The sequence below is a fragment of the Saccharomyces paradoxus genome, chromosome XIII (assembly GCF_002079055.1).
Source record: "Saccharomyces paradoxus chromosome XIII, complete sequence".
Taxonomy (NCBI): Eukaryota; Fungi; Ascomycota; class Saccharomycetes; order Saccharomycetales; family Saccharomycetaceae; genus Saccharomyces; species Saccharomyces paradoxus.
Window position 1 is genome coordinate 884,987 of NC_047499.1, and position 24,722 is coordinate 909,708.

At 39.3% G+C, this 24,722-nt stretch overlaps 11 protein-coding genes across 11 annotated transcripts; 5 read left to right on the forward strand and 6 right to left on the reverse strand.

The window, feature by feature from the left end:
- Positions 1 to 618: 618 nt before the first annotated feature.
- On the reverse strand, positions 619 to 3,057 carry NIP1 (translation initiation factor eIF3 core subunit c; the record flags this gene model as incomplete). The annotated part of the gene is made up of 1 exon (XM_033912721.1): positions 619 to 3,057. One exon carries the CDS (start codon positions 3,055 to 3,057, stop codon positions 619 to 621), a length of 2,439 nt encoding a protein of 812 aa, XP_033768612.1.
- Positions 3,058 to 3,345: 288 nt separating this feature from the next.
- Positions 3,346 to 4,299, reverse strand: UPA2 (putative methyltransferase; the record flags this gene model as incomplete). Its single annotated transcript, XM_033912722.1, has 1 exon — positions 3,346 to 4,299. One exon carries the CDS (start codon positions 4,297 to 4,299, stop codon positions 3,346 to 3,348), a length of 954 nt encoding a protein of 317 aa, XP_033768613.1.
- Positions 4,300 to 4,540: 241 nt separating this feature from the next.
- GLC8 (PP1-complex regulatory subunit GLC8) lies at positions 4,541 to 5,227 on the reverse strand (the record flags this gene model as incomplete). Its single annotated transcript, XM_033912723.1, has 1 exon — positions 4,541 to 5,227. One exon carries the CDS (start codon positions 5,225 to 5,227, stop codon positions 4,541 to 4,543), a length of 687 nt encoding a protein of 228 aa, XP_033768614.1.
- Positions 5,228 to 6,026: 799 nt separating this feature from the next.
- ELP6 (Elongator subunit ELP6) lies at positions 6,027 to 6,851 on the forward strand (the record flags this gene model as incomplete). Its single annotated transcript, XM_033912724.1, has 1 exon — positions 6,027 to 6,851. One exon carries the CDS (start codon positions 6,027 to 6,029, stop codon positions 6,849 to 6,851), a length of 825 nt encoding a protein of 274 aa, XP_033768615.1.
- A 144-nt stretch (positions 6,852 to 6,995) lies between these two features.
- On the reverse strand, positions 6,996 to 8,924 carry TGL3 (bifunctional triglyceride lipase/lysophosphatidylethanolamine acyltransferase; the record flags this gene model as incomplete). Its single annotated transcript, XM_033912725.1, has 1 exon — positions 6,996 to 8,924. The coding sequence occupies one exon, from the start codon at positions 8,922 to 8,924 to the stop codon at positions 6,996 to 6,998; it is 1,929 nt and encodes a 642-aa protein (XP_033768616.1).
- Positions 8,925 to 9,325: 401 nt separating this feature from the next.
- Positions 9,326 to 10,030, forward strand: PRE5 (proteasome core particle subunit alpha 6; the record flags this gene model as incomplete). Its single annotated transcript, XM_033912726.1, has 1 exon — positions 9,326 to 10,030. One exon carries the CDS (start codon positions 9,326 to 9,328, stop codon positions 10,028 to 10,030), a length of 705 nt encoding a protein of 234 aa, XP_033768617.1.
- A 408-nt stretch (positions 10,031 to 10,438) lies between these two features.
- Positions 10,439 to 11,488, forward strand: SPAR_M04310 (uncharacterized protein; the record flags this gene model as incomplete). The annotated part of the gene is made up of 1 exon (XM_033912727.1): positions 10,439 to 11,488. The coding sequence occupies one exon, from the start codon at positions 10,439 to 10,441 to the stop codon at positions 11,486 to 11,488; it is 1,050 nt and encodes a 349-aa protein (XP_033768618.1).
- Positions 11,489 to 12,490: 1,002 nt separating this feature from the next.
- On the forward strand, positions 12,491 to 13,501 carry DIA1 (Dia1p; the record flags this gene model as incomplete). The annotated part of the gene is made up of 1 exon (XM_033912728.1): positions 12,491 to 13,501. One exon carries the CDS (start codon positions 12,491 to 12,493, stop codon positions 13,499 to 13,501), a length of 1,011 nt encoding a protein of 336 aa, XP_033768619.1.
- A 1,548-nt stretch (positions 13,502 to 15,049) lies between these two features.
- On the forward strand, positions 15,050 to 18,400 carry SPAR_M04330 (uncharacterized protein; the record flags this gene model as incomplete). The annotated part of the gene is made up of 1 exon (XM_033912729.1): positions 15,050 to 18,400. One exon carries the CDS (start codon positions 15,050 to 15,052, stop codon positions 18,398 to 18,400), a length of 3,351 nt encoding a protein of 1,116 aa, XP_033768620.1.
- Positions 18,401 to 18,694: 294 nt separating this feature from the next.
- On the reverse strand, positions 18,695 to 19,777 carry ADH6 (NADP-dependent alcohol dehydrogenase; the record flags this gene model as incomplete). Its single annotated transcript, XM_033912730.1, has 1 exon — positions 18,695 to 19,777. The coding sequence occupies one exon, from the start codon at positions 19,775 to 19,777 to the stop codon at positions 18,695 to 18,697; it is 1,083 nt and encodes a 360-aa protein (XP_033768621.1).
- Positions 19,778 to 20,679: 902 nt separating this feature from the next.
- FET4 (Fet4p) lies at positions 20,680 to 22,338 on the reverse strand (the record flags this gene model as incomplete). Its single annotated transcript, XM_033912731.1, has 1 exon — positions 20,680 to 22,338. The coding sequence occupies one exon, from the start codon at positions 22,336 to 22,338 to the stop codon at positions 20,680 to 20,682; it is 1,659 nt and encodes a 552-aa protein (XP_033768622.1).
- Between the last annotated feature and the right edge of the window lie 2,384 nt (positions 22,339 to 24,722).

Sequence of the window (24,722 nt, forward strand, 5' to 3'; positions counted from 1 at the left end):
AACTATACTGATTTTTGGACCGTCTAGTATTAATATTCCTATATTTTAGTGAATTTCATTTTTCTTTTCTTCCAGAGTAGAAAATGAAAAATTTTTCAATTTCTGCAAAGAATTGTTATCGTGCGTCATGATGATAATACCGATTTCCCATTGTCCATACTATTACTATGGTCCTTGAATGCTACCTTATTTTTTGAATCTCAAACGGATATTTCATTACAGAGTAGTAGATTAACGATCGGCATTTATAATCTATATAATTCGAGAATATTATTTTATGGATTATAAACCACACATCTCCCGCTCCTCTTAAAGTCTAATAGTTTGTATTATAATATAAAGAGTGTTTACGTAACAAAAAAAACTATATGTTTGCTTATGTGTAATGTACAGTGAAGACGATTAGATTCAAACCCTAAAACTAAAAATAAAGAGATCGTTAAAAGAATCGAAAAAAAAAAGATGAGCAAATATTAAGGATAAAAAGCAAAAGTGTATATGGCTGATTTTCCCCTGCTTACTCTCTTCCTATATTCTTTTAGTTGCTGATGTTATTCTTCTATCTACAATGATTTTTTGATAAGAATGCTTTTTCGGAGTAGTTTGTAATTCTATTGGTTAACGACGATTTGATGGTGGGTTAAGGCGTTCTTTAGCGATTTTATATTCTTTGTTTAATTTTACCATGGCTTCTTCCAATTTAGTAATTTCGTCACCCTTTTCGATAACGATGATGGTTTTCTCATCGTTTACTTTGGCTGGGATTTCCAATTCTGTGATAACAGATTGCAGGACTTCAACCACTTTATTTTCTGGAAGATCAAACAGTTCGGCTAGTTTAGCGACAGAAAAGCTTGAATAGAATCTCTTGTAAGAAAAGAAGTAAGTCTTTAAAGATTCAACTTGTACCCTTTCGGTTAAACTGTTCAATACCGTTTCCATGTTTGGTAGTAAAGCCCAAGACTTTATTTCTCTTAAGTATTTAACGGAGTCTCTCCAGCTGCCCTTTTGCATTGATTTGGCAGCAAACAAGACATAGTCTCTCAAAGTTTCCGGTGGACCTTGGAAACTCAATTTGTCGTAGTGTTCTAAAGAACGACGAATAGATTTTGGAGAGTATGGGATTCTCTTGACCTTAATACCGGAGTAGAATGCAGTCATTCTTGGGATTTCGATCAACAAGGAACATGTTAAGAAGACGACATCAATTAAATCTAGATTAATGTGTTGGTGATATGGTAAACATTGTCTAGCACGCTCATCAGCAGAAGCGTTGTTACTGGAATTGATGGAAATTCTGTGTAGGGATTGTTGACCCAAAATTTCTCTTAAGTGAGAACTTGACAAAAGATCATTCAAAATTTGATGACATTCTTCAATCAAACATAATTTGAACGCGGATAAACCCAATTGAACAACAACCCTGTTGAATAAAATTTGAAGAGAGGAATCGAATTGGTTGATATTAGTTTGAACCTGAGAAGTTAATAGCATATCTTTAGCAGTTTGGAAATCTTTGTTTAATGCAGTATAGTAAATGTTGTATAAAATAGCACGTTTTTGGACAGCAATATTGTTTTGCTTGGACAAGATTGACGATAATCCGTCTATCAAATTGTCAACATAATTAACGGAATCGAGCTGGTCTTTTGAAGTGAATTTGGATTGATATTGAGCAGGTATGATATTCCAAGCAGCGGTTTCCATAATTTTTATCAAATTTTCGGATTTGTAGTAGATATGATCCAATCTTTTTACAAATGGACGTGTCAATGCTCTCTCTAAGTCGTGTTCATCTTTCAAAGTAGCTTCAAAGTACAACTGAGTTCTTAAGATCAAATTGTAGACTGATTGTTCATCCCTTAAACGAATCAAATAATCACTGGAATGAGGATCAATGTTTAATAGGGATTTCATGAATTCGTCGTCCAATCTTTCAACAAATGAGAAAATGGAACCCAAAATCTTCTTGACACCATTAGAATCTTCTTTAGGTTCATCTTCAATGAAATCGATTGGATCAGCAAATTCGTTAACCTGGTAAGTGTCAATAGTCTGATCTAAAATAGACAATAATTTACTGATATCATTAAATGAAGATTTCCATTGATCAATTGGTTGGTAAGATAAATTAGCTGAGGCATCGAATCTTGATGGAATCAGAGTCAAATAAGCCATTATAAATTCATATGGTTTTTCAGCTACAGTTAATAACTCCTCCAAAGTAGAAATCAAGGATTGTTGATTAACGGTTTTCTTACCTCTTGAGTCAATTATTGTTTGTAATCTGGTGAAGAAATCTTCTTGTACGGCAAGGTCATTGCCTTGAGACGAAGAAATTGTGAATCCATTAGCAGAAACATCCAAATCTGCAGTTGGTTCCTTATCAAAGGATTCAGGATCATTTCTGAATTTAGCCATTGAGTCTTCATTTTCTCTGGAAACCTTCTTGACTCTTTGCTTTGTGGTGTTATAAGCTCTTGCAACAGCTTTATTTTTCAAGTCAGCTTGTTGGGTATTATTCACAGCGTCTTCCACTTGGGCAACAACTTTGATGAAAATGTTTGGAGTCCCCCAGTTTTGTTGTTGAGCCCTAATTAAGAGACGCGAGATCAGATCAAACTCATTGGAGATGGTCAACCAGTCATCAGAATTCTCAGCTTGAGAGATCTTATTATAAACGTCTTGCATTTCGTCCAATAATTTTTCCTTGGCAGACTTGACCACCTTCTTGTTATCTTCGTCATCGGATTCTTCATCACTGGAATCATAGTTGGAGCTTTTCAAAAATTTATTTGAGCCTCCACCTTGTTTTCTGAACTCGGATTTTTTGAACCAGTCAGGTCCATAAGGCTTTGCATCAGAGTCATCAGAGTCTACATCAGCTTCACTTTCGCTTTCACTTTCATTGAAAAAGGAGTCGTCAGATTCTTGGTCCAATTCAGACTCAGAGGAGGAAGAGCTTAACAAATCTTCCTCAGAAGAAGATAAAAGATCTTCTTCGGATGAAGAACTGGCAACATCGTATTCGTAATTAGACGAAAAAAAACGGGACATTTTCGTGGATCTTGGGCTTGGCAGGCTATTGTGTGAAGTTTGCAAATATGTGCCTTGTTCTCCTTTTTTCCCTTTTATACTACTTTGCTAATAAGTGCAACTGCAAACCAGTAGCTAATTTTTCATTCCTTTCAAAGCACTTTTTCTCATTGAAAAATTTTTCAACGGCGAAAAAAATGCGAAAAAAAAGCTTGGTCGTTTCCAACGAGTAGAGGAAAGTGACAGTAATGATAACGATTGCGTCTCTAATATATACGTACTTATCCATTGCGTAAAGGTAATTTCAGATTAGAATACAGTTGAAAGTGTAGTTAGCGTCATGGGAATGGCATCCACGATGTCCGAATTGGATACGGGGCATGGTAACTGAGCGTCAAAGAATTCTTGAGGACCTTGACAATCTACGAATTGATCCTGGTCCAGTTTGAATGCTCGCGTAAGAGTATCCCACGCGGAGAACACCAGTAGAATGTTAGAATCAGTCCCTACAGCAGGAAGTGATGATAATTCAGGGATAGGTGTGTCTCCCGTGGTTAACGGAACATATATTGATTGTGTATACCCCTCTTTCAAAGGGCCCTTCATGAACAAATCTGTGAATGATGAAGCTATACGAGTATAGTAGCCATACTGCGACTCCAATCCGGTGAAATCACCGTAAGCTTCCTGAGGGGACACGATTTTCCTTGTTACTGTGTCGATGGTGACCCTTGCGTTTATCGGCACTAATTGACTTTGTAGGGTCATTGCCTCGCTTTTTCCTATATTAATGTATTTGGTTTGTTTGAATGCCTTACCTGTCTTTTTGCGAGCCAACGTGGGTTTCTGCATTTTGATGGTGAGACCCTCTCTATACCGACCGTGATCTTGCTTTTGGTACCTGGTGAAAGGAAGTGCGGATAGCCTTGGCAATTTTGAAGCAGCACTCAAATAAGGCCTAAATTTTTCGTTGAAGACAGTATTGCGAAGATATGGAGGCGTGACAAAGTATTGTAAAAGTGCCAGTATTAATTTGGCGGTGGAGATTTTTTTCTTGGTGGCATTAGCCAGGAAATCGTCCTCAAGGATGACAAGTTCAGAAACATTAAATAGCGATGCAAACTTGGCCACTTGGTATACTTTATGTGTGATTTGTGAGAGGTTGCAACAGTCCGATACCAATGTCGTGGGAATGCAGAGAGAATAATGTCTGGTTTGCGATAGAGGTTTCTCAACCTTCTTGAACTTCTTCGTGCTGCTCATCAAGTTAAGTAAGTGCACAGATTTATGGTGAGGGATATATGTTTCCAGGGCTAGTGGTAGTGATGAAACAGCACTCTCACTTGCCGATCACAGCTCATCGATGGGAAATTTTTCATGTATAAAACTTGTTAAAAATACAGTTCGTTTCGCGTGATAACAAACAGTGCACGTTTATGTACCAAGAAGAATACAAAAAATGGGATATATTTAGTATAGGTAAACGTTATAAAGGTGTCATGTTTTATTGTTCTTTTGTCGTATTATCATTCTCGTCATCATCCTCCGCCGCTTCACGAGACTTTTTATTGAAAATAGCCCTTACGTCGTAGTGCTTTTTCCTCATTTCTTCAAATCTTTTATGCCTAGCCTCGGGTGAGTCTTCATCATTCTCGTCATTCGTCTCAATATCCGGCTGTTTGTTCTCTTTAATTTCAAATTCCGGTTCCCCCAGGGACAAATCGTCGATATCGTCGTTTGCCACCTGACTAGGTTTTTTATCACTACTATCCTCATCTTCGTCATCATCTACTCTGTAGTATTCGCCGTGAGGGTCTACAGCGCCCTGGTAGGGGGTCTTAGGCTCGTCTATATGGATATCTTGGAACTGCTTTTTCGTTACTTCATTTTCTGCTAAATTCCTTTGATTCCATTGAACTCGCTCCTCCGGTGTCATCTTGGCCAACATGTCCTGCTCGTGTTTCAGCGACAGTGTGTCCTTTGGAAGGAAGGTCTTCGACGTCCCGATTATTTCCGCCTCTTCTTCTTCTGCATGACCTAGTCCCGGTATGTTTCTTTTATGCGATGTCAATTTCGCATTTTTCTGCGTATTTTCATAAACCTGTCTCCTAAATTCCTCAAGCGTTTCTGGATCCTGCTGCGCTAGCTGCTCCGGTGATAGGGCCAGTGGGTTCTTAAGTATGCCACCCATTGTTTTGCTGATGTGCGTTCTTGGCGATACAAACTTGCTGTACTAGTTAAGCTATTGGACGTTAAGTCGTAGTGGTACTTTCAAGTTATCCTTTGGGCGGAGGTCAGTCAGTTCTCCCTAAAAAAGTGTGAAGGCAAAACTTGTCACCGGGTAAGAATATGCGATGGTATTGTTTTGCCACTAAAGGGACAGCTTGAAAGAATTAATATCAAGCCACCGAACCAAGTTGCACTGAAAGGGGTGGATTCCATTCTTCATAATGTAATAGATTAGTCTTTATCTTCACTTTGTCATTTTATTCCTGTTTTCTTCTATTGATTTGATAGTTCTTAAATTATTTTACTTTTTGTGTCCGTCATAGAACCAAACATAAAAAATTTACTCTACAAATAAACAAGATTGATGAAACATGGAATGTATTGTTAATGAACGTAAGGTATACAAAGCACATGTTATGTTCTTCGAGCGTGAGCATGTAATTATGTATATTTCTTAAATTTTGAGGGACTTAGATAGATTTTCATCCTTGGCCGCTGGAACACGCATACTGAAGGAGTTGCAATTCGTTCTTAATCTTCATCTCCAATTTTGGGTCTAAAGCCGGTGCTTGTCTCGTGGGCTTTGCCTTGCTTTAGCTTTTCACATCTATAGTATGCCATCTTTGCACCTCTCAAACATGAATTGATAGGCGATGAGCAGGATGAAAAATGAAAAAAAAAAGTGCTAAATGAAAATGAAACTGGTAGAAAGTAGGCGAAATCGGTCGATAACTCCTGCCAACATAACTAAATAGACATTTATGAGTGGTGTTCAAAGACAAGATTTGGTCTTATTCAGTGACCAATCAGTGCTTCCTGCCCAATTTTTCCAAGATAGCAACTCTCACAACTTATTCTTCATCACCCATCAATCCTCCACTCAACCGCTATGGCTGATCAACGCATTGATAGAAACGCACATTTTAGGTTCCCCGAACTCTCTTAATGAATCTTCTTTATCGAGGCTACCTTCGTCGATTCGCTCTCATGCTGTTCTTGCGTCGTTTATCCACGAACAGAGCCATTTTATGAATTCATTACACAAGCTGAAGATCCCATCTAACAACTACTGTGTTTTAGATTTTCTGTCCGACTTCATCGTTAGTAACATCCTGAATAAGCCAAAAGATAAAATACTAGGTGACTTACTGGCAAAGTTCTCGGCTGCTGTACAAAATAACCCAACCGACACCATCGTTGTCATAGAACAGCCAGAATTATTATTGTCCCTAATAAGCGGTTTAACTTACTCAGAATTAAATAATAAGTTCATCACACCTCTTTTGAGGCAATGCCAAGTACTAATAATTGTTTCCAATTCGGACGTTTTCAATATAGATGAATACGATGTTCCTGTTCATTCCTCCAATCTGCAAAATTTCTACAAATCTTCCTTTATTAAATCAATGATTAATTTGAACCTGAATCCTTTGAAGACCGGGTTTGCGAGAGACGTAACTGGCTCATTGCACGTTTGCAGGGGCGGTGCACCCATTGCAACAACCTCAAACACGAGCCTACACGTTGTTGAGAATGAATACCTGTATCTGAATGAGAAGGAATCAACAAAACTATTTTATCGCTAAATGAAACCAAAATATTATATGCGAGTTAGAATATTTATTCGTATTCTTTTTTTACTATAACTGAATATATTTTAAATATAATATCAATGAAAATACATGCAATCAAGCTCTATCAAAAATGGTAACAGAAAAGTGGTGACCCCATTACCTACTCCTTCTTGCCCTTATTATGTCGTCTAATTTAAATTCGACTGCACATCTTGTTTTGATTAAAGCTAATGCGGGCCACGTGCTTCGTTCACCTGATTTTATCCAATATGGAATATTATTCAATTGACCTTCAATAATTCTTGTTAATGACAAACTTTTCATCCTGGGTACCACTGCAATCTCCGTAGCCGATCTGGGAGTCTTCTCATCAATGATCAGCCTTTTTATCAATGAGCACAATAAGCCTAGATTGTCCAGTACCTCCATCCTATGTCGAAACTCCATAGTGGCGATGTTTTTTAATTTTCTCTCCAAGTGATACTTAAATTTAAACGCCAGCGGTTCCATTTCAGTAAAATTCAACTGCGGTATGCCTAATTCTGGGATAATATATTCTGCCGAATCATTGACTGCCGAACTTGGGGTTGCAGGGCTCATTAAAGGCTCTGCCTCGAGCTCTTCGACAGCTGCTGCCTTTATAGGTGATTGCGAAGAGGAGCTGTGTGTTTTTCCTACTGTGTTTGCCTTTATAGGAGGCATATTCGGATAATGCTTATAATAATAATATTTTGATGTTTTGATTTCATGCTTCAAATCATTCACCACTAATGGTGCCAAGTACGGTCTTGCCAAAGAAACAATGAAATTATTAACATTGAATAGTTCCGTTAACCTAGTATAGGGGCTCTCCGTTATATTCGGATTGGTAGCATTTTCTGGGGTCAAAAATTTAACTTGTTTATCCTTATTGATGTTAAGAAATGGCTCGATTTCATTTTCTAAGTTTTTACATAACAATGATGTATCTTGCGAGATTACACCAGAACCAAGTGAACATTCAATGGCAGACTTAATTAATACGTTCGGCGTCGTAACATAATTTAGTAAATTAGGGCATGATTTATCCGTTGGATGAATAACAATGTTAAAAACTTTTCCGGTGATTTGATAAACTTCTTCAAAAGTTTTTTCTTTAACAATGTACTTCATCACAAATCGGATAAAAAGATAGACGTCTTGAGAGTAACCGTGGTGTATCAGATTTTGAATTAAAGTTCCCAGGTTTAGATGCTGCTCTAAATTACCGTATCCACAACTTTTTAATAAATCTACATCATTCTTGATGATATTCAAGAGGTTGTCATCGGTCAATAGCTGCTTCAGTTGTTCATTGGATAAGCAACCGAATAAACTTGCGACGCACGCCCCCATAGAACTGCCACTTATGATATTAGGCATCAGATCTTGCAACAATAAACCTTTAATCACTCCCAGGTGAAACAGCCCAAACAATGAACCACCTTGCAAGATCAACGCTGTAGTACCCAGTGACAACTTACATCTTTGGAAAAAGGACGTTGGCGTCAAAGTCTGACTATTTAGTATATCGAGGCCTTCCAATATCCGGGTCAAGTATTGTTCTATAAGCAACTTTGTACCCATCAAAGATTTTGTGAACAACTTCTTATCTCCAATTCCTGCAAAATTCCTCAACATACAAGGCCCTGTAGTCGAGAACTTTTCCTTAACTACATCATACTTCTCCTCCCTTAACATGTTTTCCAGTATGGTGTACTGTTCAATGACAGAATTGAAGTCGTACCTTCTCGAAAAGAAATTCCGCCGCCATAAATTTGCGCCTGTTATTTCATCTACTACAGACGCTTGTTGACACCACATTTGATACGTATCACACTCGTCTAACTTCTTAATAGCATTGTAATAAATGACTCTCGAATGTGGCCTCACATAGTTAACCAATTTTTGAACCCAAAAGAAATAAATATCAGTGATGACATGTAGAATTTCCCACACAAAAGGAGGAATATGGTCCAATGTAGCATACACTATACGCAGTATCCAATTCTTCAAAAGGGTCGGTATGACAGCAGACACTTTGTATTCTTGTGCCACTTCCTTCATGCTTAATGGCAACTCAAAGAGGCGATATATGTTTAGATGATTCACTTACTATTGTGTCATCGTACTTCTCTATGCAGTCAATATTAATTTCTATTAGTTGCTACTCAGAAGAAATATAAAGAAGAAAAAAAGGGTCAGGGTTAGGTCCTCCTGACCTAGAAAAAGTATCTTCGAAATTTCTAAACACCTAGTATAATTGTGGATGACCTACTAAAAAACTTAAATTACCCTATGAATAATTACCCTATTATACAGTGGCAAAATTAAAAATCCAAAAGGTATCGTCAAAGGATGGAAAGAGCCAAGACGCCACTACATTTATTTGGTTGTATTAATCAATTGATAAATTCAAGGGAAGTGGGTAAGAACACATTGAACTAAGTTTTCATATATTTACAAACATGTTCAGAAACAATTACGACGGGGACACAGTCACTTTTTCTCCTACTGGCCGTCTTTTCCAAGTGGAATACGCATTGGAAGCTATTAAACAAGGGAGCGTCACTGTGGGGTTACGTTCGAACACTCATGCTGTTTTGGTAGCGTTGAAAAGAAATGCAGACGAATTGTCATCATACCAGAAAAAGATCATTAAATGTGACGAGCACATGGGGCTTTCGTTAGCCGGGTTGGCTCCAGATGCCAGAGTTTTAAGTAATTATTTGAGACAACAGTGTAATTATTCCAGTTTAGTTTTTAACAGGAAGCTCGCCGTCGAGAGAGCAGGTCATTTGCTTTGCGATAAAGCACAGAAGAATACACAGTCCTATGGGGGCAGACCCTACGGTGTTGGTTTGTTGATCATCGGGTATGACAAGAGCGGTGCTCATCTTTTAGAATTCCAACCCTCCGGGAATGTCACAGAACTATACGGTACAGCTATTGGCGCAAGAAGTCAAGGGGCAAAGACCTATCTAGAGAGAACTTTAGACACGTTCATAAAAATTGACGGGAACCCTGACGAGCTCATCAAAGCCGGCGTCGAGGCTATCAGCCAGTCTCTAAGAGACGAAGCCTTGACAGTAGACAATCTTTCAATCGCCATCGTAGGCAAGGATACGCCTTTTACAATTTATGATGGTGAAGCCGTTGCTAAATACATTTAGGTCTAGATACAAAGAATCGTTTCCACCTGAGCTATAGTCAAAGCAAGACCAAAAGAATCTCTCACAGCAGTCGAGTTTTTTACATATAAAGATAACAATAATAGAATAACTTAGTACGTAGTCTCACTTCTCATTCAAAATTAAAAAGACGTGCACTTCATTACGTTGGCTTTTAAATCTAGTAATAACACCGCTTAATTCCACCCTCCGCCGGAAAATAAACGGAGTTATCCCCCGTTGAAAATTCAGCATAATTATGTATCACAATACATACGTGTTCGTGTATAAAAAGAACTACCTATTCTAAATATACCTTCGAACTTACTCAAACATACTTGTTTCGATAAATTGACCAGGCCATAAGCATTTCTCGGTTTCGAAAAGTGAGATAATAGCTACAAAAAAAAAATGTCCCCATTAAACGTCGGTATAGTTGGTACAGGTATTTTTGCCAGAGATAGACATCTGCCATCCTACCAGGAATTTCCTGACAAGTTCAAAGTCGCTGCCGCCTTCAATAGACATAAGGAAAAAGCTTTAGATTTTGCGAAGACCGCTAACATTCCTGAAAATAAGGTTTACGATAACCTAGAGGAGATTTTGAAGGATCCTCATGTTGACTACATTGACGCTTTGCTACCTGCCCAATTTAACGCTGATATTGTTGAGAAGGCAGTCAAAGCAGGTAAACCAGTTATTTTAGAAAAACCAATCGCCGCCAACTTAGACCAAGCAAGAGAGATTGTCGAATTGGCAGAGTCCACCCCATTACCCGTGGGCGTGGCTGAAAATTGGTTATATTTACCATGTATTAAGATAGCGAAGGAGCAGATCAAGAAAATCGGTCCTGTTGTAGCATTCACCCACAATTCCACCGGTCCATTTGTTACTCAAAATAAATATTTGACTACAACCTGGAGACAAAAACCAGAACACATTGGCGGATTTTTATCAGATGGTGGTGTCCATCAATTAGCTCTTGTTATTTCCTTACTTGGTGAATTCGGATCTGTTTCTGCATTAACCAGACAAGTGCGTGAACGTTCCGGTGCTGATGACATCGTCTTTGCTACCGTTCAGCTAAAGGATGCAGAGGTAATTGGAAGTTTTACTTATGGCTCTGCATTTGGTGCTACCGAAAAATCTGTTTTCTTGAAAGTTTATGGTAAGAATGGTACCGTTACCGTCGATTTGTCGGATAAGAAGAACCCCGTCGTAAAAGTTAAATTAGGGGGTTCAGCTGAAGATAACGGCGACGAACAAACTTTCAAGGTCGACAACGATGAAAGTTTCGGCGTTAACGCTGAATTTTTGAACTTCCATGAGGCCGTCAGCAAGAAAGACAAATCCCTATACTTAGGCTCACCTAGAACTGCCTTCCACCACTTGGCTTGTGTGGATGCATTTTTGAAATCTTCTGCCAAGAATGGTGACCATGTTAAAGTTGAGCAGCCATGATTACCGCTTTACGATGTAACGCTTTCTTAACCTTAATAAATGGATTCATTCATATATTTATACCTATGTACACCCGTAAATATAGACTTTTAGAATGAAAAGTATTGATCAAATGATGAACCATTGGAAATTGTTGTGTTTTTCTTGTAACAAAATAGCCAAAAACTTACATCCGTCCACTATTGCAGAACGTCTGTCAAAGCAAGATTTTTGAAATCAGATCAGTTACAGCAGAACTCGCCTAAGAAGAACATATAAATATACATTAATACGAATTATAATTTGAAATTCGATTATATGAAAAAAGAATCGTTCGTGCCTGTACGAATTACCTGGTAGTCAGCATAGACGTAATCATGGATGACTTCTTCTGTAAGATCTACAGATGTTTCCCTTTTTTTTATGAGATGTACGCTCAAAGCATGAGATGACGAGCGGCATATATCGAGCAATGTAACCTCATACCCTCTTCGAGAATTTTCTGAACCCTTTGATAACCCAAGGAAAGCCAATTGCCGTTTCTACCGCGCCATTTCATCCCCTTGTTTCTTTACGGTCTTAACTGCCTGCCCGCTTTGCCCCAAAGGTTAATCGCTTAGAGTACGAAAGTTGGAAGCAACCTGAAGTGCCTTTTGGTTAGGTATTTGGCATAATTAAGAGTATGTTTATCCGAAAAATACACCGCCTAAAGTCTGATAACGACCAACGCGCATCAACTTGCCTTCTTATTACTACATTGTGGTCGGTGATAAAGTCCCACTGGTTTTAGCCTTGTGGGCGATAGATGACAGGGCGCATGAATATTTTTTGGCGCAGCAGGGGCGCAAATGGACCCTTTTAAAAAAAAAAATAGGCTTAGCTAATGGTATGAAACAATATAAAAGAAGAAAGTAACTATGACAGTGCTTCCTACTACTATAGATTTGGCACATTTCACCAGGATAAAGAAAATCAGAAGAAGTTCTAAGCCGCAATTACAAGGTTTTGAGGAACAGCTTGAATATGGGTGCAATAAGTAGATACCTTCTGAAGAAAGCAGCAGATGGGCTTAAAGATGAGCAGAGATTGAAGATTGAAATGTCCGATAGCAAGACCCTTCCGGAGTGCTTTCATTTTAATAGGGAAAGAAGAATGCCCATAGCCGAGATAAACGGCGAGGATGGGTTTTTCATGTTTCCATCTCAGCAATCGCTTGAAAATTTCGAAAACACTAAAAAGAATTCGAATGAGCTGAGTCGAGATGCAATTGGTATTCCACTATTCCAAATAATTAATTCCACCTTACCATTTGGTAAAAGAGGTAGTCACAATAAGACGGTCAACAATGTACTGTCATATAAAATTTTCAAATTTATTTTAAGGACGGCAGAGGAACCTCCCCCCTATGCTGTAGCAAAAATCGTTTCCTCGAACAACGGATTAGTATTGTACAAAGTGCCCCTTTATGACATATATAAAAATGTTAGCCAAATAAACATAACTTACAACTTTTTAGGGGCCATGTCTACGGAGCCCAACTCACTAGCAATGGCTCATCGAGAAGGATACAGGGATTTAGACACTAAAGTAAATAATTTAAATCTTCGGTGGCATGTCACTTATTCGCCTGTTGTCATCAACGATCATTATAAACTAACTTTGTTAGAAGATTATGAAGTTAACCGTTTCGATGAAGATGCCATCAGGACTGCCAAAAAAAGGATACCCACTGACCAAAAAGATCAAAAAGGTCAGAGGTTCGTAGCTGCTCACTATACTAGAGAGTTCTCAACATCTCTTTTCAGGTGGGTTTCTCAGGAAGGCCACTTAATTCTTGGCGAGTATTGCACGGATCAAGGATCATTTGGATTGCATAATATTCCACCATTGACGGAAGATCTCGGGTGTCAAAGCCTACTCATTCATTACATAGAGTACATGAAGAGACAACCTAAAAGAGTTGTGAGAGAAACAAGAAAACAAAATAGAAGGAACCTTGCAAACACAACCAACATGAGAGGGAACCTAATGTAGCGAAAGTTCGCGTATAATAAACCGGCATAGATATGTAAGTATAATTTTTAACTTATCTCAAGCTCGTTCCCTTCCTACGTTGAAAAAGCGGGACAATTCCAGAATATGAAAAAAAAGAAGAAACTTTAAACCCTGTCATATCTTGTTCCGAGATCTCCTCGTTCTTGTTTGATCGATCTTCTTCGTATACAGACAAAAGGTGCCAAGGCACAAGAAAGTTTAAAGTGGCACGAACTACTGCGTCACATAAAGCGCGTAGGCCAAAAAAGTGATAGCTGACTTCATTAGATCACTAAGTTGGAAAAAACTTCCTGAAGGTTTCCTTTTATCTTCTTCATAGTTTTAACTTCCGATCTCATGCTGCCCGTTTGAGTAGTTGATTTTGTTAAGTTTGCTCTTTCCTTTTGGAGTATAAACAGCACCTTCGGTTGGCAAGACCTTTCTGCACTGCTATCTGGCGGCCATTTTAAATTTTCTTTACCTGTGGGGAGCAAGAACTTGTTCAGGCACGTTCCTGAATAAGCTATCTTTTTCTAAACAGTTCCTTCTATACGATAGTCATATCCTTTGCCAATGTCAATTGATTAATTGGACGACAGGAACGCAATAAGCAAGAACTTTCTTTTTTCGTATACCGCCTACCTCATTGTTTAGAAAGACATGCGTATTCTGGTGCTATGGAGCTAGCAGTAATGCTATCCAAGAGGGGGCCTCAAGATTCGAGTAAACCAAGCTTTTTCTATTTTACTAAGCCTCCATCGAAAAGGTCCTAAAGAGTAAATGCACTCCTGAGCCTTGGTCTTTACTTCATCGCTACGCAATTAACATTACCTACGTATTCAATAGGACAGACATAACGGGCAAGCAAGGCTTTTGTATTCACATCCAGTTTTTTATTTTATATACCGCTCAAGACTGATTCTTAATGGGAAGGAGAACAGAACAACAAGGATGAAAAAGTATGTGATCTATTTAGAGTACGTATCTTCCAAACGCAGGCGTTCGTTCCATTATTCTTTCGCATTGAACGTAAAAGGTGCTTTAGTTTTCTTGATCGAAGGAGATGTAGCTCAAGCATTATACCACCTCTTGCACCTTTTTTACTAAAATTTAACTCTAGTACAATTGTATCGCAAAAAATTACTCTATTTTTTAACATTATTCCAAAATTGCGTGCCTTTCGTTAAGGCGAATTTTTTTTTGAGCATCCGCAGATCTGATCGAAAATAAACTTTTTTAAGAAGCTCGTTTGCAATCCCTGCTTTGAATTCAGCGAAGGTGTCAGTCCACGGCGACTTAGAACTCACGTAAAAATAAGCATCTCACGAAGACAGCTCAGTAGTTATCAGTAAAATTTCTAAAGAGCATGTTTTCTTAGTCTCTGTTCATGCCCAGGCTCCCTCTTGCAAGTGGATCGGAGTTCAAAAATGAAATATTTATTTTATATAAAGTCTCACTCACAAGAGTTGGTGGTTTTAGTTCTCGTCAATTTATATATTCTTCTGTTATGGAAAGCTGTCCACGAAAAAAGGGTAGCGCCGTATCAAAATGGGTTCATCTGGTTCAAAATCGACCACAGCAACCACTACGTCGCATAGTAGTACGACTACCACTAGTAGCACCACCAGTACAACTACCCCCACTACCACTAGCACAACGAGCAAAACAAGTACAACAAGTACAAGTACTACATCTACTACTACCCCAGAAATTGTTGTAAGCAGTTCTAGTACATTGGTTTCTTCTGTTATACCCGAACTCACTTCTAGCTCGTCGCTCTCCTCCGATACAATTGCCTCAATTCTATCATCGGAGTCATTGGCGTCCATTCTTTCTTCTTTTTCATACACATCATCCGATATCCCTAGTACATCGTTCAACAATATCGAATCATCGACTCCTGATCCTTCAAACTCATACAGTGCTCCTTCCTCCACAACTACACAATCACCCGGCCCCACTACAGCGGCTGGCTCCATAAGCAGTAGCATTAGCCAAACATCTTCCTCGCAAATCAGTTCATCAAGTGGAAGTGGTTCCTCTTCAGAGCCATCAGGAGAGTCTCCTGTCCTAGAAACGTCTGTCTTATCCTCTGATACAACTGCAGTCACATCCTCTACATCTACCACGCTTACTGAACTTTTATCTTCCTCCGAGCCAAATTCCTCAAAACCGGCTGCTGCTTCAGTCAGCACTACTTTCGATTCTTCGAAAGAAATTTCTACTTCCACGTCTGATGTTTCGCCTGCCTCATTGCTATCGAGTACTTCCAGCCTCATAACCTCCAATTTGCCAACGTCTAGAGCTGCATCTAGTACATTTGAAAGATCCTCAACCGCTTCTAGCTTGAATATATCTGAACTTTCAGCCACTTCCAGCTCGACTGTTTCTTCAGCCCTGCCATTTACCTCTACGATTTCATCGATCACTTCCAGCTTAACGACTTCAGAAGCTTTGTCCATGGCATCTAGCTCTGTGACCTCTAGTTTGTCCACAACATCTGGATTAGCAAGTTCATCGATGACATCCAGCTCGGTAAGTTCAGAAGCTTTATCGACGTCATCCAGCTCGGTAAGTTCAGAAGCTTTATCGACGTCATCCAGCTCGGTGAGTTCAGAAGGTTCATCGATGACATCCAGCTCGGTAAGTTCAGAAGCTTTATCGACGTCATCCAGCTCGGTGAGTTCAGAAGGTTCATCGATGACATCCAGCTCGGTAAGTTCAGAAGCTTTATCGACGTCATCCAGCTCGGTAAGTTCAGAAGCTTTATCGACGTCATCCAGCTCGGTGAGTTCAGAAGGTTCACGGGCGATATATAGCTTAGCAAGTTCTAGGTTGTACACCTCTAAAGCTGCATCAACTACTTCTAGCTTAGTTACTACAGAGGCTCCGTCAGTAACTTCTAGTCTAAGATCGTTTAGTGAGCCATTAGCAAGCAATTCAGTCATTGAAAGTTCTTTGTCATTTGGTTACAATTTAACCGTCTCTACCATACCATCAGCCACATCTAGCTCGCTTACCTCTGAAGCTTCGTCAAGTAGTTCTAGCTTCGCCAATTCTAAAACTTCATCTGCTTCCGCTGGTTTGACCAGATCTAGAGCGCCATTCGTCAATAGTTCAACCGTTGCAAGTTCTGCATTGACATCTATCAGTTTAAGCGCTTCTCAACTTCCATCAGCCCGGTCTAGTATCGCTTTTTCAGAAGCTTCGTCAATTTCCTCTAGTCTAACTAGCTCTAGTGCGTCATCAGACAATAATCCAACTGTTACAAGCGCCTCACTGATAGCTAGCAGTACAAAAACTTCAGGAGTTTCATCAATGGTCTCTAGTATGACTCCTTCTGAAGCTACAAACACCTCCAATTTGGCCACATCTAGCGCATCATTTTTGAGCAATAAAGCTACTGTCCGCTCTTCATCAGAGACCAATACTGCAAGTAGTTTTAGTGTACCAACAGTCTCATCTAGCTCCGTTAGCTCCGATACTTCGTTAACCACTCCCAGCTTTGCCACCACTAGTGCACCACTTGTAAGTAATGCGACTGTAATTAGCTCATCATTAGCAGATTCTAGCTTTCTCGCCCCTGGAACTTCTCCAGCTACTTCCACTTCGGTTCCTTCAGGAGCTTCTTCAACTATTCCTAGCAGGACTACTGGTACCCCATTCACAAGTAATTCTACGGTTGATAGATCTTCGTCAAGCGCAGCTGGTTTAGTTACCGATTCCGCGTCACCAGCTTCCACTTTACGCACTTCCAGCGCACCGTTAGTAAGTAGTGACGCCAGTTCTTCATTAGCAGCCCGCAATTTAACCACTTCCAGCGTTTCTTCATCACAATTTGTAAGCAAATCGACTACTCCTAGCTCCATTCTAGTCGCTCCTAGTATCCATAGGTCTGAAAATTCCTCAATTGTCTCCACAATTGCAACGTCTCTCCCTAATCACACTACATTTGCTTCTTCAAGTTCAACATTCACCTCACCCACAAGTATCTCTGATGATACAACTTTTTTAACTACTGCTAAACAAATTGTAACATTAACCTCAACTGCCAATTGCAGCAGAGCTAGTGTCACTTCCAATATTACTAAAACAGCAATTATAAGTAGGGAGATCACTATTGCAGAAACAGTTACAAGCTGTTCAGGTGGTTGCGTCAAAGGCAGAAACACAACCACATTTATTACTGTAACAGATATTAATACTTCTACTGCCACTACTTGCCCAGAAAAAGAAGCAACATTGACCACGAGTGGAGATGTAACAGAACATATCACCAGCACTAAAATAAATAATGTTGGAACATTCACGTCTTCAGAAAATTCCAGAGATACAAGGACTTCTCAAAAAACTGCAAAAATTGTACCAGAATCTAGAATCGTAAGGGGCTCATCAACCTTTGCAGAAACGACCTCACCAACAACAGATCTTACAGGAAAAGCATCCATGGAGACAAACCCTTCATCAACCTATTCATCAGCAACCAAGGTTACTGAAACCAGATCTGTTAAAGAAAATGCTTCACCAGTAACCCATTCACCAGCAACCAAGGTTACTGGAAACACAACTGTTGACGGAACGAAGAGTAAATCGACTAAAACAACAAAAGACACTTCAACTATTGCGAGGTCTTCGGCAAGTCCAGTCGGCAAAGGTGAAACTACCCTTGAAACGATAATTGTTTCAAGTAAAAAGTTGTTATCAACATCGCAACTAATTTCATCCACTAAAAAGGCAACCGGATCTACTACTAAACTTGCCGCATCCATTCATGGAACATCCTCATCTGCTAAACAAAGCACAACATTTACTGTCAGCACGGCAAAGCAAAATGCTGGTACGTTCCTGAACATTAACATGAAAGTTTTTGCCATTGGTGCTATTGCTTTGGTAGCTTAATAATGCACTGATTTGTCCGATACCCCATAGCGTGCACCTATTTGTAATTATATGGTAAGTTTTCCTCTTCACCTTTAAGGTGTTTTACAACGAGAAAATGAGAAAAAAACAAAAATAATTGTACGAGTTGTTTATATGTAAATAATACTTTATAAACATAAAAAAAAAGTTTGAAATGTAACCTATACCGAATAAAACTGTACTCCTATATACAGAGCCAAAGCATGGCACAGTTAAAAAAGGAACGACATTTGGAATGAGTCTCACAAGAAAAGAAGTCTCCCAAAAGAGAACCTAGTTTGGAAATTCTTTATCGTAGTCGACCAAAGTAAATCTATATCTAACGTCGCCTTTTTCCATCCTTTCAAAAGCTTCGTGAACACCAGCTTCACCGACTGGCAATGTTTCTACCCAAATCTTGATATCGTTTTCAGAGACTAATTCCAAGAGCTGCTTCAATTCTTTGATAGAACCTAGAGCACTGTAAGAAATGGAAACGGCCTTTAAGCCGTATGGCTTCAACGTCAACATCTCATGTTGTTCTGGTATAGAGATTGAGACAATTCTACCACCAACCTTCATGGCCTTTGGCATAATATCGAAGTCAATATCGGTTAAGGACGATGCGCAAACTACAATCAGGTCGAAGGTATCAAAGTATTTTTCACCCCAATCTCCCTCTTCTAATGTAGCGATATAGTGGTCAGCGCCCATCTTCATCGCATCTTCCCTCTTCCTTGAAGAACGAGAAATAACATATGTCTCTGCCCCCATAGCTTTAGAAATCAATGTACCCATACTGCCGATACCACCAAAACCAACAATACCAACTTTTTTGCCTGGACCGCAACCATTGCGAATCAATGGAGAGAAAACGGTCAAACCACCACATAATAGTGGAGCAGCCAAGTGAGATGGGATATTTTCTGGGATGGGAACCACGAAATGTTCATGAACTCTAACGTAATTTGCATAACCACCCTGTGACACATAGCCGTCTTCATAAGGTTGACTGTAAGTGGTCACAAACTTGGTGCAGTATGGCTCATTATCACTCTTACAACGGTCACACTCCAAGCATGAAAAAACTTGAGCACCTACACCAACACGTTGGCCGATCCTCAGTCCACTGTTGGAATTGGTCCCTAACTTGACAACTTTACCAACAATTTCATGGCCGACGACTAAAGGCATCTTCTTGTTGCCCCAATGGCCAGCTGCACAATGAATATCGCTGCCGCAGACACCACATGCCTCGATCTTAATGTCAACATCGTGATCGTAGAATGGCTTTGGGTCGTACTTTGTCTTCTTTGGGTTTTTCCAATCTTCGTGCGATTGAATGGCGATACCTTCAAATTTCTCAGGATAAGACATGGTTTTGATTTTTTTCTTGTTATGCTCAACCTCTTCTTTCAAGATGGATATGCGAATGTCACCACTGTAGTAAACGAGATTTAATTTACTGAATTTATACGAAACCTTGAATGGGCTTCATCTCGAGAACTGTTGGCACTCTTTTTTCTTTTCGCTTTTCTTTTTCTCCTATATTGCCGTACCTATTTCCAGATGCGAAAGTTGATAGTGTGGCCATCGCGTCAAAGGCGGACATATAAGCAGAGAGGGGAATTCTTTAGTCAGCGGAAGAATGTTTAGTCAGCGGGAAAAGCTCACATCCTGAAAGCATAAATTGTGTCAAAATATATCACCGATTTTCCGTAAAAAGACTGATAGAGGTAACGGAAATCATTTGTGATGACGGAGCCATGTTGACGAAGCCGCAACTATAGCGGTTTTGGTTGTAATCCTATACTAGTGTCTTGGAAGACGGGGATTCCAGATTAAAATAAACATCGGAGCTACTATAGCCGCAGGCACGACCAAATTGGTGGCTTAAGCTTTTGCGATGTTCATCGATCGCTCCATTTAATATTTCTCTTCTTGAAGTCCTTTTTTCACGTTTAGGACTTTAATGGCGGCAAGTGACGGCACGGATTGCTCCGTCATAAGAAAAAGCATCCAGTACGTCATTGGCCAACTTAAAAAAAAGATCAATTAACCACACTTTATCCTGGATCTATTATCTATTATATATCAATTTAAATGTCTAGGCTCCCAGAGAAAAAATAAAAACTCAGAGGAGTATATACAAACTAAATAAAAGTTCTAAGGTTGATCGTTATTTCCGTACAGAAATGCCTAAATCTCCTAGCGACAATTAATTCGCCCATCAATAACTTGAGAAATTCTCTCCACTAATGTCAAAATATTCAGTAAAGCTACTTTTCCAACACCATAACCTCTGGGAAACGTTTTTCCACATATGATAGGAGAATGCGCCTACGTGCGTACAAAGCGGTCACCTCCACTCTTCTTTGACGATCAGCCCAATTATGTGCTTGCAACAGAACTAGTAAGAAGAATTCTTCGATAATCATGGTTGGCGTGTTAGCAATCAACTGACCTGTCGTACTCCAACGCATACCGGAAGCAATACAAATCAAAGCGATGATGATCACGACGGATACCAGAACACTCCAAGGAGTTGAGCAGATCCTATTAATATACCGGGATGTTCTGTAACCAACGGTGTTAACCTCAGGGGCCTTACCAGTGAACTCTTCGGGACATTCAATACCTAATTCTTGGAACAGTTCAAGGTCTTCTCTAGCCACATCAGAGTAATTCTTCTCCTCGTGCTGGACAATCCTGAAGTACACTTCTCTTAGAACGAAACCATCTAAAAACCCAATTAAACCTGTGTATGTACCGATAATCAACCACCAATTATCATCCCACTTCATTGGCGAACCAATACCAATCCAAGTAGCGAATACTGCTACACCAATCACAACACCAATCCCAGTCCCAATAATATCGGCATACCAATCAATCATTTTTCTCCCGGTTGATCTTTTTTTGGACTCAATGGTAACGACTGGGTGAGGCGTCTCGAAATCGTTAAAATGCTTTCTTATACGATAGTCGATTTTTTCGTCCATATCGAAGATATCAACCAAAAATTTCCCTGTGAAATAATCGTGTCTTGCTCTTATATTTTGTAAGAAAGTAGTGCAAATCAGAAGGGAGACTGCAACAGCAGTGTTGATATACATTTGCCAAGCGTCACTGAACTTTTTCAATCTTGGATTACTACCAGTAGTTTCTCCAGTGTAAGGTGCTGTGTTGCCTGCATCTTTTGGGATAGCACCACAACCGATCCAAACGAAAATACCTATCCAAAATATCACCATTGCTGCAATTGAACCCATATATTTACTTGCTAAATTAGATAAACGGTCGTACCAATTTTCGACAGGCAGTTCTCCGTTAATGGCAGATGGGTCTATATGCTTTTCAACAGAAGTGACCTCATTAGCTTCAACCGTGCATTCTGCTTTTTCTTCCTCTGGGGTACTTCTTGTTAGGTAGTTTTTAAAGGAAGCCAATCTCGATTTCAATCTACCACAAATCAAAATTTGTTCATGTGTGCTCATCAATTGTTGCCTCATCAGTAGTGTGTCCCAAACATAACTTTGGATCGATTGGCCATCCTGCATAACAACCTGCCAATTGAAAGGTGCGTTATAAACAATACCAATCACCACCCAGATTATGAGAATAACCCAAACGATGAAAAAAACGGCTTGTGAACCAGCCACTCGTACTAGAAAATCTAAAGATTTATCTGTAAAACCTTTACTTAATCCAGTGAAACCTTTACTCGTGAAGATTGCGCCTGTTTCTGATAAGTTTACATTACAAAGTTCGTCATCAGTACTCTCATCGCTGTGGCTGATAACTCTGACCACATCATCGTTCTTGTAATCGTTGGAATCACCAAATTCTTCGTACTGTTTGCAATCAACAGTAGGTGCTCTATGATGAACGTCAGGTCTAGCACCTGGATTCCCGAGGAACTCTGAAATTTTACCCATAATTTGATCAGCGAATGTTTAACAATGAGGGTCTTACTAGGATTTCTATATTTGGCTTTTCCCTCCTTCTGCCTGGTACTGATCGACTTATAACGAAAGAAAATATACTCAATTTCTATTAATTACTTCAGACCATGAAGTATATTTATATAAACAAGTAACTCTAAAAAAAAAGCGTCGAATCAAGATGATGTTAGATCTTAAACTAAGGGGTGCAATTAAAAACATTTCTACTAAACAACTTCAAGGCCAGTAATATTCTATAGTTTTTTCCTCTTTATTTTTCCTGGTTTTTTTTTTGTTTGAGAAAAATGCTGCTTCCCAAAAAGACTCACCAAAAAATGCTCATGACCTTTTCAGTTTCAAGAGCAACCCCACGGGTAGGTAAGAAAAAAGCGCCAACGATAGCGGCAACAGTGCATATCTTACATATAACCGCATATACTCCTAGCTCATTGCACATCTATAAGATTTATGCCCCAATAAAGCTCGAGATCGTTCAATTTTTTTTTCATTGTTCTGGCCATGAAAACCGCAGACTACAACTACAATACCCTAGGGCCTCGCTAAAAAAATGACTACGCGCGCTTATATAATTACTTGAATAAGACAAAGGAAAAAACCCTTGCGACATGTCGTAGGCACGCTAAAATGGGTTATTTAGTGGTAGTTACAAAGCCAGAGGGACGAAAACAGCCCGTTTCATACTAAAAATAATTCTAAGGAAGTGCGAATAACCATAAGTCAACCCTCGTACATGCAGGTTTTAGGGGCTTATTGTTTATGAACAATAGAACCGTGTCAGGTGAAGCAATGTTGTTCGCGCAGTCTCCTCGTGGGATATATAAAGTGCATAAAAGTGCACCCGGTTTTCGAAGCAAACGCTCTTCGCAACAAGGCAAAAAAAAAGGGAGGTCAAAGTGGAAGAGTACCCAAGCCACTCTGATTCAATCAACGGAGTGGCACGTATGGTTAGAACAGAAAGCAAATATATTTGCTCATATGCAAGGAAATAGACATGCTTACGATGCCTTAAACATGGGTCCGTCGTATGCAAATAAGGCACTACGTCCTACTTGAACAAGGAGATTAAAGAAAATTCGGTAGAAGAAACTCTTCTTTTAGAAAGTGCGCGTTTCTTTTTCTTTTGTGAACTGTTCATCAAAATCCTTGTGCGCGTTGCGAACTGTAGCAACGCATAACAGTTCATACAGGCAAGATGAATGAATTTATTTTTGAGCTGCTCATACTAGGAAACCGGGTGTTAATTTCTTTCTCTTTACTTTATTTAATATAGAGCCGTTACTCAACATAAACTTCTTGGTATTATAACTTTGCAATGTCCGAAGTAGAAGACGTCAAGCAAGAGTTAGGGTGTCTTTGCTTTGCTACTGCGCATTTTGAGATATGCTATTTGACAAAGAGTTAAACCCGACAACCATTTGTCCCAAGCGTTTTCATGTAGTGAATAAAAATTTTTATTCCGTATATTTCATCTTTGTCTGCCCAACTTCTCAATGAACGAAATGGCATCCGCGATAACCAGATTTTGATTTTTTTGGCCAATGTATTAAAATGAACACCCTAAAATCCCAAATGAAAAAGGCTCTCGCATGTATTAGGGTTTACGTTATCTAATAATCACTGCCGTGATCACCGATTTACGTGGACGGTATCACTGACATCCATACGTTTTCATTATCCTTTACTATATGTCACTGCTATTTTTGTTCTTATCAAAGGAAGAGCGCTAGTCCATATTTTAGTGTTTCTTTATCACTGACCTACTACAATACCCAGCGCTAAAGAATAGTTCTAAGACTTCCATCTGCGAGTGGTCCCGTGCCAGAAATGATTTTTGCTTTCATTGTTTCTATGAAAAGAAGCAAGTGATCATGTGGGGCAACCAAAACTGTGATATACTGTACCGAGTGAAACAGGCCGCGTTGCGATCTCTTCCCAAAATAATTTAAATGAGGATCTATTATCGTATACTAACGCATATATATATCTTGTCACTGAGCGCTAAATATTCCAAGACTACGTTTCTTTGTTGTCATGTAGCCCTCGAAGAAAGACTTCGACACCCATCAACGATAATTTCTAGTAAGGACCTCTTGGATTCTAAAAACGTACAAAGACTTGATTTACCACTAATTTACAACACTCCTGATATTGTATTCCGCTGTCAAGTAGATACCCAAGCAGAATTGCTATGTTAGAGGGCTGCTTAATGACATTCACGAAAGAGTCTAGAATTTATAGATTTGGAATAGCTATGTACTGTTTCATATAAATTTCTGGCCCGACCTCATATAATTATTACAGAGCATACTTTTGGGGTGCAGAGTGAGCTGTAAGGTAAAATATCCACTGAATTCTTG